At 44.7% G+C, this 17,990-nt stretch overlaps 1 protein-coding gene across 5 annotated transcripts in view; it reads left to right on the top strand.

Annotated features, from left to right (window-relative positions):
* TSC1 (TSC complex subunit 1) overlaps positions 1-17,990 on the top strand; it is a 49,885-nt gene that overhangs the window by 12,404 nt on the left and 19,491 nt on the right. For 3 of the 5 annotated variants that reach the window (XM_028090516.2, XM_028090517.2, XM_028090515.2), the window contains exons 3-8: positions 4,080-4,265; positions 5,443-5,546; positions 6,638-6,790; positions 8,695-8,839; positions 10,522-10,676; positions 11,051-11,124. In XM_028090516.2, the coding sequence (XP_027946317.1) occupies positions 4,160-4,265; positions 5,443-5,546; positions 6,638-6,790; positions 8,695-8,839; positions 10,522-10,676; positions 11,051-11,124 (737 nt within the window). In that variant the 5' untranslated portion in view covers positions 4,080-4,159. Of the gene's footprint in view, positions 1-4,079; positions 4,266-5,442; positions 5,547-6,637; positions 6,791-7,411; positions 7,512-8,694; positions 8,840-10,521; positions 10,677-11,050; positions 11,125-17,990 lie in introns of those variants that run through there. The other 2 variants (XM_028090518.2, XM_028090519.2) reach the window with 2 other exon arrangements.

The following is a 17,990-nucleotide window of genomic DNA, read 5'->3' as shown; positions in this document are numbered from 1 at the left end:
TTGAATCTGATGACCAGTTTTAAAGTTTCAACTTGGTTTTTTCAAAGGTGGTAACTAACAATCCCCCTATTGCTTTCCATTGGGTGGTCAGGAGAGACCTCTTAGAGATGGTGACATTTTGAGCAGAGACCTCACTGACAGTCAGCCATGCCAGGATCTGGGAGAGAGCATTCCAGGGAGAGAGGCAGCAGCAAGGGCAGAGGCCTTGAGCAGGAACCAGTTTACCTGGCTTTTGGGAGACGGGGACTAGATCTGAGAAATGATGAGGCAGAGTGGCGTGAAAGGAAGCGGACGGAGGCTGGGGGATTCACACCTGGCCAAAGCACGTGGAGCCTTTAGGCCACTCATGGGGTTCGGCTCTTATTTCCTCCGTGGGAAGCCATTGCATGATTCTAAACAGGAGAGGGATGGATTCGGATTTCCATATTTCAGAGTCTGTGGTGTTTTGGTGGCAAATGCATCACAGGGGAACAGGATGGGAGGTGATGGGGCTTGGACTGGGCCCAAAACAAAGGGGATATAGCAAAACCGGGGGGTTTGCTGACGGAGGGGGGGTAAGAGCTGTGGGGAAGTCGAGGACATCGCCTCAGTGTTTGCTTTAGCCTGATGGTCGTGTTTTCCTGAGATCCAGAAGACTGGCAGAGTGACAGAGTTTGGGGTGGGAGTGGTTCCCTGTGGAATAGCTGTAGCACTGTACTGTGGGACGCGGCCACTGAAGATGCCACTCACCTGAGTGGAATGCTGCTTTGGCATATAGGGTACAGAGCTGGACTAACCTAGGTATGGACTTTGGGCTTCTCCCGACTCCTGTGTTGTTTTTTTTTGTTTTGTTTTTTTAAAGATTAATTTATTTACTTGAGAGAGAGAGAGACAGAGAATAAGCAGGGGGAGAGGCAGAGGCAGAGGGAGAGGGAGAAGCAGAGCCCCTGCTCAGCTGGGAGCTGGACGTGGGGCTGGATCGCAGGACCTGGAGATCATGACCTGAGCCAAAGGCAGACGTTTAACTGTCTGAGCCACTCAGGCGCCCTGACTCCTGTGTTCCGTACTTGGTGATTTCCAGAACGGAAGAGAGGCTTCCACAGCTGAGCTGTAAGTTGATGCTGCCTGTGACTGTGGTGCTCACCTTCATGTGACTTTTCCTAGCCGGTCTTCCCCAGGCTAGAAAGTGTGTCTAACATGGGTGTGCCTCACCTGCCCCGACCACGTGCAGGTTGAGCTGGCCCCCTCCCCACTCGGTGCACCCACTGAGCCCTGCCCACTTTCTCCTCCCATATCCCTTCTCCACTGTGTGTGCTAAGTCACTCAGCACCCTGCATGTAGCCCCCTGAGAAATATTTGAATGAGTTTTAAAAGAAGAGATATTCCAATCATGGGAATGATTTCTAAAAGCTCATGATTAAATTCTTGGGAGGGCCTTTTTGAATGTCAGAATCCTTGAACTTGGAGCACTTACATGAGGAACCTCACGTGAAACCCAAGATTTATATTTTTTTGGGAGGATTAAAAAAATATGGTTGAAAAGTAGAATTTTAGAAAATTTAGAGAAAAATTTTAGAAAAGCTTTTGCCAGAAATGTACTAATGTGTTGTAGAATGAAACCGTATTTTTGGTTTCTATAAAGTATCTGGAAGGAGCAGGCTCCAGAAACCAGACTTTGACACCTAAAGTGACATTTAAAAACTGAAAAGCAAGCGAGGTAGCCTAAGCTGGTCAGCCCTGACTATGGCCAACTTGACTGGATGGGCGCCATCTTTGTTTGGAATTGGACTCCTGTCATGTGTTCTGGGCTGCCTAGATTTGGGGAACCATCTCTGATGTTACTGTCTTCTGAATATACAAAATATAAATTCAGAGTCTCACTAGATTGAGACTAGGTGGGTAGCAGTTTTACTGGAACAAAACCAAACTTAGGGACAAAAATGCTTTTAAACCTGAGAATCATTTGTGATTTATCTGAAGTAGAAAGGAATGTGAGGGCTAGCCAGATACATCTTGAAAGTGGTGGCCCCACGATTTTTACCTGTTTTCTTTTTGATAATATATGGGCACTGCTCAGGGAGTATTTATTTGTGCCGAGTGTATGCATATGGTCTCTAATTTAATTCTCTCCGTGGACAATAAATCCTGACAGGTTGGTATTTTCTTCACTTGTAAATTTAATTTAATCCAACTCACAAGGTGAAATTTGTGTCTATTTTCAGCTCTGAACTCTTTTACAAGAAAATCTTACCAGTTGTAAGCCCTTTGATATGGACTCCCTTTGTGATTTACCTATAAGATTTATATTCATAGGTGTGAGCCAGCAACTTCCTACATCATGATTAGCTATCAAAAATGCATGCAGACATTTTAATTGATTTTTTTTTTTTTTTTTTTGGCTCATGAACTTCTGATTCACCGAGAGCCAAATCAGTGGCTGTTGCTGGGTTGTAATTAAACAAGAGCATATATAATAGTTAATACTCTCCAGTTTCTGGGGCCATTGGAGTTTAAATTTGGCATTCTTGCAGGAGGAGCTTAACTCTTTAGTGGACTTTTTCTTTAGCATAATTTTTCCTTCCTTAGGTGCTTATTAAAATGCAAGTTCCTAAGCCCCAAGTCAGTGGTGGAACGGACCAGGAAATTGCGTTTCTAAGAGGCACCCCAGGTGGTCTGGGTCCACACTGAAGCAGGAGGGCTGCTACCCCAGCCACTCAGAGCAGCGCTGGAGGAAGCAACATGGCGACCAAGGACAGATGCAGCCATGGGCCTGGGAGTTGAGCCGTCTGAGTTCTGCTTTACCATGTGACCTTGGCAAAGTTACTTGTCCTTTCTGAGCCTCCATATTCTCATTTGTAATTGAGGGTATCTGCTTACCTCACAGAATTGCTGTGAGGATCAAAACCATGTCGCTTGATGTCACGTTGAAGGGCTCAGGGCTATGCAGTCGAGCAGATCTGGGTTTAAATTTCAGTTCTCTGGTTCTGCCTTTTGCTAGCTTTGTGACCCCAGGCAAATGGCTTCATTTCTGTTTCTCTCCCCGCAAAATGGGGACAGAAGAACCAACCGCATGATACTGGTCTAAAGACTGTATTCACTGATGTTTGTAAAAGATGTGCAGTTCCTGTCTCTTAAATGATCATTGGTTTTGCTTGTTTTTTAAAATATACCTTTAGACACCCGAGTGGAAAGAAAACCGATTGTAAATGTGGATAGTGATACCTGGAGAATGAGCTGTTTTTTTGTATATACAGATAAGGCAGTGGCTCCATCATCAGGAGGAATGGAGTCTTTGAAGGGGGCAGATTTGCCCTTGTGCCCCCACTTCATGCCTCTTGCCTGTGACCAATGGCATTTGAGTGTGACAGATGTCTGGGGGGAGGAGTTTATATGAAATATCAAGACGTGGTCCCTGGTTCAAATGAGGTATTGAAGTATTGAACGGATGGTCCTGTGACCTAACAAGCTAGACCAGCTTCTAGACATTGATGGGAGTGTCAAGAGGAAAATAGCATGTTTTTAGTTCTTCTGAAAATAGTTTGTCTACTTTTTATTTATTTATTTTTTGAAAGATTTTATTTATTTATTTGACAGAGAGCGAGACACAGCAGGGGGGAGTGGCTGGAGAAGCAGACTCCCCGCTGAGCAGGGAGCCCGAACTGGGGCTCGATCCCAGGACCCCGGAATCATGACCTGAGCCGAAGACAGACGCTTAAATGACTGAGCCACCCAGGCGCTCCTCATCTACTTTTTAGATGGATGATTTGAAACGTAAACATAATATTAGCCAGAACCAAAGGCAGAGTCAGAAGTAGAAATAAAAATAAAAAACTTTGCTTTGGTCCTGGCATTAAGTTGCCACGATGGTTCTCACTGGTAGCAGTGTTTCCCGTCTCTCTCCGGTGCTTGCATTCCATAGACCTCTTCTTCACAAATTTGTCAAATGTAGAATTATTCTCACACCCTAGCTTCTTTCATCATCAGAATTCTGGACAGGCTTTTCACTGCATTGAACATATGTGCTGGCTTCTCTTGCAGGTAATTTTTTATGGGAAGAAATGGGGCCATTTTGTCACACTGTGTGTCTTCCTTTTTCTCAGTCTGGTAGTGGCACCAATGGAGAGCCTGCAGAGTCGCTAGTGCACGTCCTGGACCTGGCGCAGCACAGTCGTGTAAGATAATGGCCCAGCAAGCGAATATCGGGGAGCTCCTGTCCATGCTGGACTCCCCCATGCTGAGTGTGCGTGATGATGTGACAGCTGTCTTTAAAGAGAACCTCAGCTCTGGTAAGCAGGGTCGTGCCCATTCTCACTCATCTGCGCATCAGAAGAGACTGACCTGGGGGTGACTGTAGTCTGCTGATGTTGGTTTTCATCTTCTAAGGAGAGTCTCCAAAACCACTGAGAAAAGAGCATCAATTGCCAGATTCACTCTCTGTGTGTGCTTTAAGCTTTTGATTGTGGAAATATTCAAATAGACACACAAACTTATTAAGTAAGAATTACATAATGAACCCATGACCCAGCTTCAAAGTTGCTGCCTTTTTGTTTCATCTCTCCTCCCTTGCTCCCCCCCACCACCCAAGTATTTTCAAGCAAATGCCATGCAGAAATCACATATGTGATTTCTGGTATAAAAATGCGTGACCTCTCCTTAATCAGAGAAACAGGAATTTCAACAGTACCTTTCTTTGCTTACTAGGTTGACAAAAATCAAATATTGATTACAGAATTGGGCACTGTTGGCAGGAGAATAAATTAGTATTCAGCCTTTTTGGAGTATCCATCACCCATTAAAAAGCATGTACCATGTGTCCCACTGACAAGAGTCTGTGTTTCATTATAGCGTTGAATGAAGCCTAGTGAAAACTGGGAAAACCCAAGTATCCTTCAGTAGGTGACTGGTTCACTGAGTCATGTAGAGCCGAGCAGTGGGGCTCCAGGTCAGTGAGGAGACTGAAGTAGGTCAGAGGTGGACATGGGAGGGTGTCTGCAACACTTTGTTAAGTGGAAGAAAACACACACACAGGCTGCGTGTAAGTGCGTGTCGGGGCTTTGTGTTCGCATGCGCACATGTGTGGTTATCCAAGTAGGAAAAGGTTTGAAAGGACGTGTACCAAACTCAAGGATGCTTGTCTCTGAAGAGTGGGTTGAGAGGCTGGTAGTGAGGAGGACTTTCATTTTATGTTCTTTCACATCATCTGAGTTGTTATCAGTGGACATGGTTACAATTTTATAACCAAAGAAGGCAATAAAAAAAGGAGATAGCATTTCTATGCTTTTACTGATATTTAGGCAGGTTAATTTGGTATTATCCTATTGTTAAACCTAAATAGATTGAAGGGTAGAAATAGAATGCTTCACATAACTTTGGGGAGCCACTTTCTGGATTTCATGACCGGCAGCCATTTGAGGTAAGTTTAGAATATTAAAGGAAATAGTTATTTCCCTTTCCTTTGTTCAGACCGTGGTCCGATGCTCGTAAACACCTTGGTGGACTATTACCTGGAAACCAATTCTCAGCCGGTATTGCACATCCTGACTACCTTGCAAGAGCCACATGACAAGGTAACTGCTGGAACGTAGTGCTGGGCCATTTGGTCTGGCCCCGGCCGGTGTGGCGGCCTCTGTGTGCACCCCTACCCCGTGCCGTATGTCCAGAGCATGCTCCTTCATCTTCTCCGTGCTGCAGATGATCCTGTTCCCAGATTGCAGCCACATGGAAAAAGAATTTATGGAACCCATGTGTCCTGCAAAGTTTACAAAATAAAATGTATTCTAGAGTTTATTTTTAAGCTTTTGTTGTTCCAAGAAATCTTATAATTCCAGTGCTGTCATTGTACAGTGACAGTTTGACACGTAAGGTGCCCATCTTTAAATCCATGCTTTGAATAGGATTTTGGACTTAATCAATTGTGGGAAAATCTATAGGTCCAGACAGCTGTGGGGCTAACTGATGAGTCCTGTTGCCCAGCACCAGGCGCTTGGAGCGCTCCTTAGTGTTTTATTTTTGTTGGTGGTAAATAGCTCACAAAACATTGTAGTTGCATACTTTGGTTAAGTGTTGAGTTTCTAAATGCTAGTGGCTTCAGTAAGATTTGAAGGCCTTGCCGTTGTGTGCCTTTTCCAGTATATCTTGTTCTGTTGTTTTCTGGGCTGAATTTTAACTTCTAGATTACCCGATTTATATTTGGGGCCAAACCATGTAGACTGGGCTATGGTAGCAATAAGCAGCTGCTACCCTCACAGCTTCAACAACCTGCCACAGGCTTAGGACCAGCAGTTTTTGGAAAAAGTGGCTTATTTGTACTTAATGAGACAGTCCATGAGTGAGTCTGCCCCTCACCCTCCTGGCCTGCACCTGTGTATCATGGGATCCTTTTTCAGGACTTGCCAGCTGGCTGCCCTCTCTCAGGCTAAATGCAGCAGTGTTTTGTGTGCCAATGTGGTTTTGATCTTTCGTTTGATCTCTTTACCTGGTTGGTCCTTGCTTCACGTCCGTGGAGACTCGAGGAACTGGCATACATCCTCGCTACCTCTGTTTGTGTCACCTGCTACGTTCTCATGAGAATTTCCCTTGTTTCCCTTGATTTCCTCCCCCCTCCCTCCTCCCCCCAGCCTTACTGAGACCTATTTCCCCTGTTCTTTTACGTGTTTAGCACCTCTTGGACAAAATGAATGACTGTATGGGCAGAGCCGCCTCTCGGCTGCCCGCACTGTCGCTGCTGGGGCACGTCATCAGGCTGCAGCCACCTTGGAAGCACAAACTCTCTCAAGCACCTCTTTTGCCTTCTTTACTCAAATGTCTCAAGGTACGATGTTTGCAAGGGTTTGAATGAAATGGCTTTGTGAATATTATTTCTGAAGTTCTGGGTAACTTTAAAGCAAGCAAGCTAGATTTGAACTCTGAGAATTTAGAAACTTTTAGTGTTTGGCTTTCCTCGAATGTCATGTCGTCCAGAGTTGGTACTTAGTAAATTCTCAGTGCATCCCGGTGACTGGCAGGTGGCTTTTGTCCAAGCAAATAAGGTTCAACGTGACATTATTCCCACCTCTTGGACTCCATCATTGTCCAGTCTTACCTCCGTTAAAACATCTGGTTTCTCTTTCAGGGAAGCCCAGATTCTCTTTTAGCTAGGAGAAAGATGGCTAACAGCTCTTTTTAACCATTCAGGACCACGTTCTTATTGCAGCCATAATTAAGGTTTTGTTGATACAAGGCCTCCTGAATCGCATTCTGCCTTTTGCACTCTAAATTTAGTGTATTTTTCTCCACAGTGAGTCAAAACCTAAGTAGAACTTTGTGGTTTAGTTTTCACAATGGCTTGCTGAAATACTCCAGGCTATTTGCTTAATCTGTTTTAATTCCTGGACTTCTTTCCTATCTATAAAATAAGAAAATGTGGTTAATATTAACTGCCTGTACCTCACAGAGACGCGAAAATACCCAGTAGCATTTGTCCCAGGATGGCAGTACCTCTGGATCATCTGATACAGCACCCTGCAAATTGATTTTTGTCTCTGCCAGCAAGGGTAACTGTTTCATTACCCCTAGAGGTGGGAGTCACATTGGTAGGGTATCATAAAAACATGCATTTAATGTTGAGAAAAAAACAGGAACAATTGGTACAACTTACTTTTTTTTAAGTGAATGGATTGGAGATAATATAACTCAATTTTGAAGCCACACAATTCAGTTCAGATTGTAAAACACTTTACTTTTCCAAAAGGGTAAGCTTTGGCAATTGCTCATGGAGCCATTGGTTAGAATAGTACCATAAGCAAAATTAGGGTTAGTCATTTTTACTGGAACTGGTTATGTGTTCTTGATTCTCCTGTCAATATTTTACGTTCTTCTTACTAGATGTCGGCCTTGACAAAAGGCTTAGTGCTTAACGTAAAAACTAAATCTATTTAAGGCTTTATTTCCAGACTCGAAGATTTTCTTTTTTTTAACAGTAATAATGAATGTCTTAGCCTGCGTGGTAGTCTTTTGATTAATATCTTCGTTCTTAAATCTGAATTCCAGTCACTTGGCAAACATTCACGATCTAATTGTGGGCCAGGTGAGCTTCTGTAGCTATCCAGAGTTGATTCATTATCCATTGGGTGTTAAGTATCTTCAATTAGCCTGAAGTTATATGACTTGATATTTAAACTATAGACATGGTCAGAGGTCACCATATCTTCTTTTATTTGCTGATCTATAAATGCTGCTACCAAGGTGAACTCTTAGGGAGATTTGTTAGCACTATGCTAATTTCTTCTTAAATTACACTTCTGTTGTAATCTTTTAAAAAATACTGAATTGCTTGACATTACTTGTGTAGTGTTTTTTAAATTGATTAACAAAAAGTAAATATTTTGAGGATTTGGTTGAATGAACAGAAACTGTCATGTTCCTTTGTTCTGTTAAAGGCATCTCGTCACGCTTCTGTGCCAAGTGCCATAGGCAGAGCGTCCCCAGGTCAGGTTGAAGTTTCTCTCCCAGATAGGTTTGTCTGGGGGCAGCAGAAGTGGTCTTTGCAGATTCATTATGGTCAAGTCTGATCAGTGTTGTTTCCCTCAAACCTGAGGGTGAGGAACCTGAGTCTATGAGGGGACCTCTAATTTGTGATGCCCTTAGCATTTAGAGCAGCCTCTTGGTGTGCTGCTAGTGCTAATTCTAAGGCTGTGCCTGACAGGTGTTCTTCCTGCTCAACCTTTCCTTCCACAGGTGGATACCGATGTCGTCGTCCTCACAACAGGTGTCTTAGTGTTGATAACCATGTTACCAATGATTCCACAGTCGGGGAAGCAGCACCTTCTTGATTTCTTTGATATTTTTGGCCGTCTTTCATCGTGGTGCCTGAAGAAACCAGGTAAAGATGTCCTTAACATACCTGTCATTCCCGGGCGCCTGGGTGGCTCAGTTGGTTAAGCGACTGCCTTCGGCTCAGGTCATGATCCTGGAGTCCCGGGATCGAGTCCCACATCGGGCTCCCTGCTCAGCAGGGAGTCTGCTTCTCCCTCTGACCCTCTTCCTTCTCGTGCTTTCTATCTCTCATTCTCTCTCTCAAATAAATAAATAAAATCTTTAAAAAAAAAAAACAAAAAAAAAAACATACCTGTCATTCCCTACCAGGTGAATGCTTTCATTAGTGATTGATAGGTCATGAGCTGTAAAGGAAAGACGTGTAGACTTTTGTAGCTGGAATGGGTGGGTTTCACCAGCCGGTTGCGGAGTGCCTTGGGTGTACTCACTGTAGGCATGACTATTAGATGCCTTCCTCATTCTGTTGGTTTAAGAGGATTAGTTTTCAGAGAAACTGGTAGGATGTAAAACTTCCTAATTGTCAGTAAATTTCAATCTATCAAAATACCTTCAATCCATGTGGTAGCAATACAGGACTAGGCTTGGGGCACCTTTTTGTCTTACTTTGCTGGTCTGTTGTGACAGAACACAAACCTCTGGTTCTGAGAACCTGTCTTTTGTATGGAGGAGGAGGGAAAATGCAGCGGGTCCTAATTAGTGTCCTCATTTTAAATGTGGTGGGATTTTTCCCCATACTGGCAGGGAGTCCAGCTCTATGAAAATGATTTCAAAGCTATAAGCACGTGATATTTGGAATCTTTTGGTAAGGCCAGCATGAGCTGTTCATGTTGAAAAGATGAAGTGTGTAAGCCGTGTCACACCAGGTACTGTAGCTTCCTGTACGGGATTAATAACAAGTGCAAGATCCATGTGATGCTGGTTATTTAGTAGGTTCTTCTGGGGAGGAAAGGAGTGGTCTGTCCATTATTATGGAGGAGCTGTACAGATCCGATGGACTTGGGGTTTTCCATGGGGTCTGGGTGAGGCTCGATGAACAAAGTGTTCAGTTTCTCCCACTCTCAGCTTCTTAAGCTAGTTTCTAGACAATAGTATTTTTACTCTTTAGTTACAAATCTGCATAACTAAGACTACACACGGATTTCAAAAGGATCTCTCACATTTGTTCTGTAAATATTTGAATGTTCTGCACCAAGCACTGTGCAAGGCACTAAGGGTACAGAGGTTAGTAAGACGGTGCAGTAAGAGTGTTCAAGAAACTCAAATTCATGCTAAACAGGACAGTGGAGAAGTATCATTACAAATTTTTGGGGGGCACCTGGCTGGCTCAGTTGGTAGAGCATGCAACTCTCGACATCAGGGTTGAGTTGGAGCCCCATGTGTGGCGTAGACTTTACTTAAATAGGGAGAGTGATTATCATGAGAAAGTTAGGTCAGTATTGTGAGAGTGTCGAGTGAAGACAGGAGCGTAGGATTGGATCCGTAGGGGCCTTTATGGGTCATTCTAAGTAGATTGGAGTTTATTCCAAGGCCGTAGGGAGCCACTGATGGATTTTAAATAGGAGTGTTTGGTGTGTTAAGATTTGCATTTTAGGAAAACACTCTTGCTATCTGTGGAGTGAGGTGGGAGCATTCGACCACGGGTCATGCTGGCAGCCACGTGCTCATGTTTTCTTTGCACAAATCCTCTTGTGTCTGGCTGAGTCTCCTGTCCATGATTTCCTGTTTTAGGCCACGTGACAGAAATCTATCTTGTCCATCTCCATGCCAGTGTTTATGCTCTCTTTCATCGCCTCTACGGAATGTACCCTTGCAACTTTGTCTCCTTTCTACGCTCTCACTACAGTATGAAGGAGAACTTGGACACTTTTGAAGAAGTGGTCAGGGTAAGTGAAGACTGCTCATTTGAGAGCCTACATACTGTGCGCACAGGCTGTGGTTGGGACCCACGTATTCAGTGGGAGACAGATTTTGAAAAGCAGTTCAGCTCTCCCCATAGCCCCAGGCCTAGGCAACCACTGATCTCCTTTCTGCCTTTGTAGACTTGCCTCTCCTGATGAGCATTTCACAGACATGGGATCATATAGTACGTGGTCTTTTGGGACTGATTTCTTTCACTTGGTGGAATGTTTCAGGGGTCATCCATGCTGTGTAGCAGATGTCAGGACTCCATTCCTTTTTATTGTCAAGTAATATTCCATTGTGGGGAGGTACCATAGAAATTAAGCCTTTTGTAATTTGTCAACCCAAACTCTTCTAGCCAATGATGGAGCACGTGCGAATTCACCCGGAATTAGTGACTGGATCCAAGGACCACGAACTGGACCCTCGAAGGTATAGAAATGAAGCTAGCGACTCAGAATTTTATAGCATCTCTTGACAGATTAATGTGCTGTAGGCGATGTCCCTACTGAGGTATTATTTGGGAATACAGGTTCTTCTACTTATAGAATCACTCTGTTTTGAAGGACTTGTACAGCTAGAACTTGGTTCAAGTCTGAAACATACTCCTCACAGAGAATTAACCATTCCTCCAGGGGAGCGGAGGCGGTTGCCGTGCAGACGCCGGCCCCGCAGAGCCCCAGGAAGGCGTCCAGCTTGGGGGTACTGGTGATCGGGGGTACCAGTGATTGCACGAGGCAGGCTGAGCAGCATGTAGTTGAAAACAACTGGGTTGTGGGAATTGCGGGTGTCGAGTGGGGAGCCTCCCCCTGCAGGTAGCCAGGCAACGGCCGGCCGGCCTGCAGGGGACCCTGAGCAGTCTCTAGGTTTATTCTGTGGAGGAAGTGCACCTGCCAGGCTTCCTATTTGAGGATGCCAGTCGTGGGGCAGGTGGAGCTAAGAAGGGATGAAGTTCTCTGCACAGAGCTGGGAGAAGCTCAGCTCCCTCCTCTGCCTTCCCTGGCTGGCAGCTAGGCCGATGCCCCCCCCAGCTGAGGATTGAACCCTTTTTGGGGATACCTGTCCACAGATAACTGACATTTAGGGATCTCCCACTGAAAAAGCTGGTTCATGCCTGATCTCACCTGACAAGCTCTCGCTGTGTCATACAGAGCCTCAGTTGGCTCAAAACAACTTTGTGTGAGAGAGATGGTATTTGGAGAGGTATACGAATTGTGCCTGTAAAGTGTAATAACATCATATGAGTACCTGGGCACACAGCCGCCGTCCAGCTTCTCAGCTGGAACATTGCTACACATCTTTCCCCCTGTTCCCTGTCCCACTTCAGAGAATCTCCTGTTCTTGCTTTTACGTTAATTGTTCTTTCTTTTTTGTAGAGTTTTACCACGTGTAACGTTATGCTTTGGAAAGCTAACTGGGAAGCCAAGCCAGGCTAAGGAAGGGGCAGTCCTATCACTATTAGACGAAGGTTCTCAGGAGGCGAGGGGAAGAGCCCAGTGTTTGCGTCTTCATCCGGCTTCCCTTCATTGAGGGTTTACAGGAGCCCCAGGGGTGGGGGGGTGTCAGTGGGCAAGGTCATTCACGAGTAAGACCTGAGACATAGAATGCTCACCCTAGTCAGAGCATCTCACAGGGCCTGTAGTGAGGCTGGCTTCTGGATGTGCTGCTGAAATGTGGCAGAGGACAAAGACTGCTCGTTTGCTGCTTCTCAGCTCATGGTGGCCCACTTCCAGGAGCAGGTCAGAGCAGCTTCCATCTGTGGAGCTGATCCAGGCGGAGAAGGGAGAGTAGGGCCTTCATCAGTGCTTACTCAGGACAGACTAAGTACAGACAACCTGTCCGGGCTGGGATCACCTGCACACTGCATCCCTCCGTTAAGAAGATAGTGCGGTGGGGAGGCTGGGAGGCTCAGTTGGTTAAGCGACTGCCTTTGGCTTGGGTCATGATCCCGGAGTCCTGGGATTGAGACCCACATCAGGCTCCCGGCTTAGCGGGGAGCCTGCTTCTCCCTCTGACCCTCTCCCCTCTCGTGCTGTTTCTCTCTCTCTCGAATAAATGAATGAATAAAAATCTTTAAAAAAAAATAAAAAAGATAGTGCGGTGGCAGTGGGGACGAGTGTGACAGCCTGCCATGTGCCTGTCTCTTGGCCTGCCTGTCGGATCTGTGCCTTGTGCACGGTGGTCTTCTGCATCTCTCCTGTGCAGGACTGCCCATTCCCTGTGTCTCCTGTCTCTTTTCTGGGTTTGCTTTTGTTTGTGTGGAGTGTACCCTCTAGTAGCTCTCAGAGAAAGGAAGCAGTTATGTGGCTGGGTACAGACTTCCGGTCCCCCTCATTCTGCAGCCTGAAGACGTTGTGCCAAGGCATCTTGCTGCCAATGTTGCTGTTGAAATCCAAAGCTCTTCTCATTTCGCATGTCTGTACTTGCCCTGTTTTTCTCTACGGGAGCCGTAGAGCCCTCTCTTCATTCTCCTCTTATTCCGACATTGCCTAGTCAGAATCTGTTCTTCTTTAATCTGGAAACTCTTATCTTCAGGCTCTAGGAAATTTTCTTTAGTTATCTCGTGTTTGATTTCCTTCCTTCCATTGTGTCTGTCTGTCTTTCTGGAATTGCTGGTATGTAGATGGGGACCTCCTAGAGTGTCCTCTGCTTTTCTTTGCTCTTCTGTTTTTTCTCTCTACTCTTTTGTTCTTTCTGAAGGTCTCCTCATCTTTAGCTTTTAATCCTGTTGTAAGTTTCCCTCCTAGAGCCATGTTCTTAGCATCTAAGAGTATTTTATAGGTCTCTGAATGCTCCTTCTTGTAGTAGCTTGTTTGGGGTTTCATGGGTGCAACCTCTCACATCCTCAAGAATGCTGAGAGCCGTTTGTTCCCCATGTAATCCATGGACTGCTGTTCTTTTGAAGTCTTCTAGGCTTTCTGCAAAGATCTGATATCTGCTTGTGTCTGGGTAGGGAGACCAAAAAGCTTTCTTCACAGGGGTGGGACTTGTCGCCTCTGAGCTTGCCGTGTGTGTGTGTGTGTGTGCGCATGCACGTGCGTGCCCACGGGTCTGAACGTCTGTTGGAGATCCTGATGTCAGTATCGTGTTCCTCCTATCGTGTCAGGTTTTGTAGAGAAGGATCTTCTAATCGCTAGTCTGGGGAGGGTCTGGCTGCTGCTGGAGGGAAGAGGCTAGTGGTGAGAGAGGTTAGTGGTCTTGGCATTCAGAATGTACATGCTCACTTAAATCCCTTGCTTGAATGGTACTCATATCCTCAACTATTTCTGGAGTAGCTCGGTCCCGAAAATCTGTTTTACTCTTTCCAGAGAATAGCCCAGATTTCTGCTGCCTGGGAGCATAGAGTCGGGGAGGAGACCCTGGGACTCTGACCCTCAAATAGTTTTCCCCCTGTCTTCCCCAGGCTAGCCATCCTCATCTACCTGTTGCTCATCTACAGTTCCAGAAGCACTTGAGGTGCGAAAATTCTTTAGCTTTTTAAGGATTCTGCTGTATAAGTCAGGGTGACTTTTAGCTTTGAAACAATGGGAGCTTAGGATTCTGCGTTCTTGGATTTGCTACATAGGTTGCCTCTGGCCTGTCTGCTTTCTAGTTTCAGGAGCCTGCAGTGCCGATCTGTCTTCCCCCATTCTTCTCCTTTTCATAGGTTTATATTTAAAAACAAACGAGTCCATACTGTAGATTTGGTGGATTTGGGAGGTTATACAATTGGATGCCTATGTTCAGTCTGTCAGACTAACTTGGAAGTCTCCCAGGCCAGCTTAGAGAGCCTCGCTTCCCATGGGTAGGCAGGGGTCATCTGGCTTTTGAAGAAAGCTCTAACACAAAAGACAAGAGACCAACATAGGGGCGCCTGGGTGGCTCAGTTAAGCGCCTGCCTTCGGCTCAGGTCATGATCCCAGGGTCCTGGGATCGAGCCCCACGTTGGGCTCCCTGTCAGCGGAGAGTCTGCTTCTCCCTCTGTCTTCCCCCCCACCCCAACTTGTGTGCTTGCTCTCTCTCCCTCAAATAAATAAAAGCTTTAAAAAAAAGCGGGGGGCGCCTGGGTGGCTCAGTCATTAAGCATCTACCTTCGGCTCAGGCTGTGATCCCAGGGTCCTGGGATTGAGTCCCACGTTGGGCTCCCTGCTCAGCGGGAAGCCTGCTTCTCCCTCTCTCACTCCCCCTGCTTGTGTCCCCTCTCTCACTGTGTCTCTCTCTCTGTCAAATAAATAAATAAAAATCTTAAAAAAAAAAAAAGACCAACATAAAGAGAAAATGGAGTTAGAAAGAAACTGATAATACAGAGAGAGGAGGAAAGTATCTGTAGTAGCCACTGAAATGGGGCATTTGAGCACATGTAGAGGTCACAGTGCCATGGGGGGGAACATTCAGAGACAAAAGCCTTGAAAATGAAAAATGAGAGCTGAAGTCAAGACTTTAACAAAAGAACTGGAAGATAAAGTTAAGACTATCTCAGAAAGCAGAATCAAAGGATAGAGATGAGTATTCTGGGCAGAGTGATAAGAAACTTAAAATACAGGAAGTCCAACATCCAAGAAAAAAGAGCTTTAGAAAGAGAGGAGAAGACTTTCTTGGGGGAAGAAATTGTAAAAGACATAATAGAAGAAAATTTCCAGTATAAGTGTGAAAAATACAAAGAAATATAACAATGGGAGGATTGAAGGACACGTGTTTCCAGATTGAAGGGTCTCACCTGGCGCCGAGCTTCTGTCAGTGAGAGAGAATGCTACCAAGTCTCAGTGTGGTGAATCTCAAAACACCAGGGATAAACCTTTCAGAGAGAGAAGACCAAAATGCTTAATAAGAACCAGGTCAGAATGGTATTAGCTTCTGAAACTGATTGAGACAAAAAGGTCTTCAACATAGAATTCTAGACCCAGCCAAACTGCCTGTCAAGTGTGACAGTTTTAAATATGCAAGGACTCACATTTACCTCTCATGGACCCCTGCTCATCTAACTACTGAGGCATGTGTTCCATCAAAATGAGAGTGGAATCTGGTGAGACAGAGTCCAGGAAACAAGGGGACTTGACTTAGGATCATGGTCACGGGAAGTCTTAAGGTAACACTGCACAGCAGCCCTCAGAACAAACCAGTCTCGACAGAAGTGGAAGAGAGAAGGCTCCAGAAGGGAGCTAGTGGGGGGTGGGGGAGGAATAATTCCAGTAGCTTATTTGCATATCGTTATGTAAAAATTATATCAGGCATTGTTTCAGAGCTGTTAGGGTAAGTTTAGGAAGAATTATAATAGAAACACAGAGGACTGAGGAAAAGAAACAAAAATCCAAACTCCAGGACAAACTAAATCTAACAGAAAAGGAAATCTTGTAGTACACTCTGGCTCAGTCATGCATAGTATTTGCATAGTCCTAATAATCATTGAAAACTGATTTTGAAGAAAATGAATCTATGATACACGTCTGTTGAGAGCATCAGGGAGGAGGGAGAAGGATATACGGAAGTGGCCTGCATCCTCACTGACTGTAATAGAAGTCAGTAGATGATGGGTACAATCTGTGTATCTGGAAATTCAGAGCGTAGGGCGTATTCTTTAAAAATATGCAGGCAGGGTACCAGTTCAGCCAACAGATCGGAAGCAGCTGCCAAAGTGGTTGAGGGGAATGGCATGGGAGGGACCTTTCAATTGACTTTTTAAACTACCGTATTTCATTAAATGCAAGATGCCATGGAGTACTTCTATTTTATGTCCGTCTGAGAAAGAAAAAAATGCCACAAAAACTAACACACACACCTGATTAGATATGACTTCCCAGTTTCAGAGACATTAAATGGGAAAAGTCCTTTTAAGAATCAAGGAAATAGCGTAAAAAAGTGCATATAAATCAGACATTTAATGTATTGCTACTGTATTGTGAGTTTCACTTTATTCTCTAAAAGCGTTGCTCCTGTGGGTACATAAGCATCCTGACCCTTGCTCTCACTTCATCCCTTGCTGGTTGTGTCGAGAATACTTGGGGAGGCTACCGCCCTTAACACACACAGGTACCCCAGGCAGTGAGCACCCATGCAGACCAGAGGTGCGGTGCTGATGTCAAAAGGCTTTTCCCTTAGGAATGCTGCCCATGCTCGAGGACTCTCTTGTTCTGTATTTGATATCATATTTTCAATATCTCAGATTGAATGATGAGTTTTCTAGAACAGTTGTGGAGGAGTAGATGTTTTGTTGGGGTAAACCCATGGCATGCCCTTAGTCCTGGGCTGTTTTTCTGTGAAATTTGGAACATGAAGATGAGAGTCTTGCTAGATTCCTACTTACTTAGAAACCTGGATAGCGAAATTATGTTGTCTCAAAAGTTTATACTTGAGCAGGTGCATGCTGTATTAATTACTAGGGCTTTTGTAGAACATTTGGCAAATACTAGAAAGGAAAAGAACATCACCCATAACTTCAGTTCTTTTAATTTGAACACTCAGTGTCGTCATCTCTCTCTGTGGGCATATCTCTGAGTAGTTTCGAATCCTTTATTCATTGAAGCTCATACCCTGACCATCTTACATCACTGAATCTTTGAAAACATGATTTTTTAAAATCAGCTTAGGAAGATATAGTTGACATACAATAAGATTCATCAGTGTTGTTGAGTTTTGACAAAAGTCACACTCATGATAAAGAATGTATCACTGCCCACAAGGTTCCTCTCTGTCCTTTGTGGTCAGTCTCCTTCCTGACACTTGGCAACCAGTGACCTGCTGAGAGCATGCTTTTTCATGATGGTGTAACAATTTTTCTTCTATAGAATATATCCCTTTGGTGTGACTTTGGGTTATTTCTTTTTTTCTGTGACAAGCTGTGCTGAGCATTGTTGTCTGTCTTGACGTATGTCGATTTCCACAGGCTAAATCTTAGAAGTGGAACTGTGGATCATATGACAGGAATCTTTGGCTGATTTAAAAAATGTCCTTGTGGGCTTTCTCTAGGTTTGAGTCTTTCTGCGCCATATTTCCTGTCTAGAGATGGATTAGAAGCCCCTAGGCTCTGATAGACTATAAATCCACCTCAGCTACCCGACATTTTCCAGGTCTCCCTGTTCTTTGATAACCTTTGTTCTGAGGGAGAAGTCCCCCTGGTGACTGCTTGGTGTAGTTTGTGCCCTTTTGAGGCTATGCCCAGTCATTTGTTGATGACATTTTCAGTTCAGGTTAGTTTCTGATAACCTGATATGACCATTTTAGACAGGGAAGGTAGAGGTTTGTAAAATGAATGGCTGATTCTTAATATACCAGTACTGTTTAATACTTGGGCTGGCAGGGTTCTGCCTTGTCCTTCGCTAATC

The sequence above is a fragment of the Eumetopias jubatus genome, unplaced genomic scaffold, assembly GCF_037043125.1.
Source record: "Eumetopias jubatus isolate StellerSeaLion01/CBP00866 unplaced genomic scaffold, mEumJub1_p1.0 scaffold_15, whole genome shotgun sequence".
Taxonomy (NCBI): domain Eukaryota; kingdom Metazoa; phylum Chordata; class Mammalia; order Carnivora; family Otariidae; genus Eumetopias; species Eumetopias jubatus.
The sequence above is the reverse complement of the archived record's forward strand: the minus strand, read 5'-3'. Positions and strand labels throughout refer to the sequence as shown.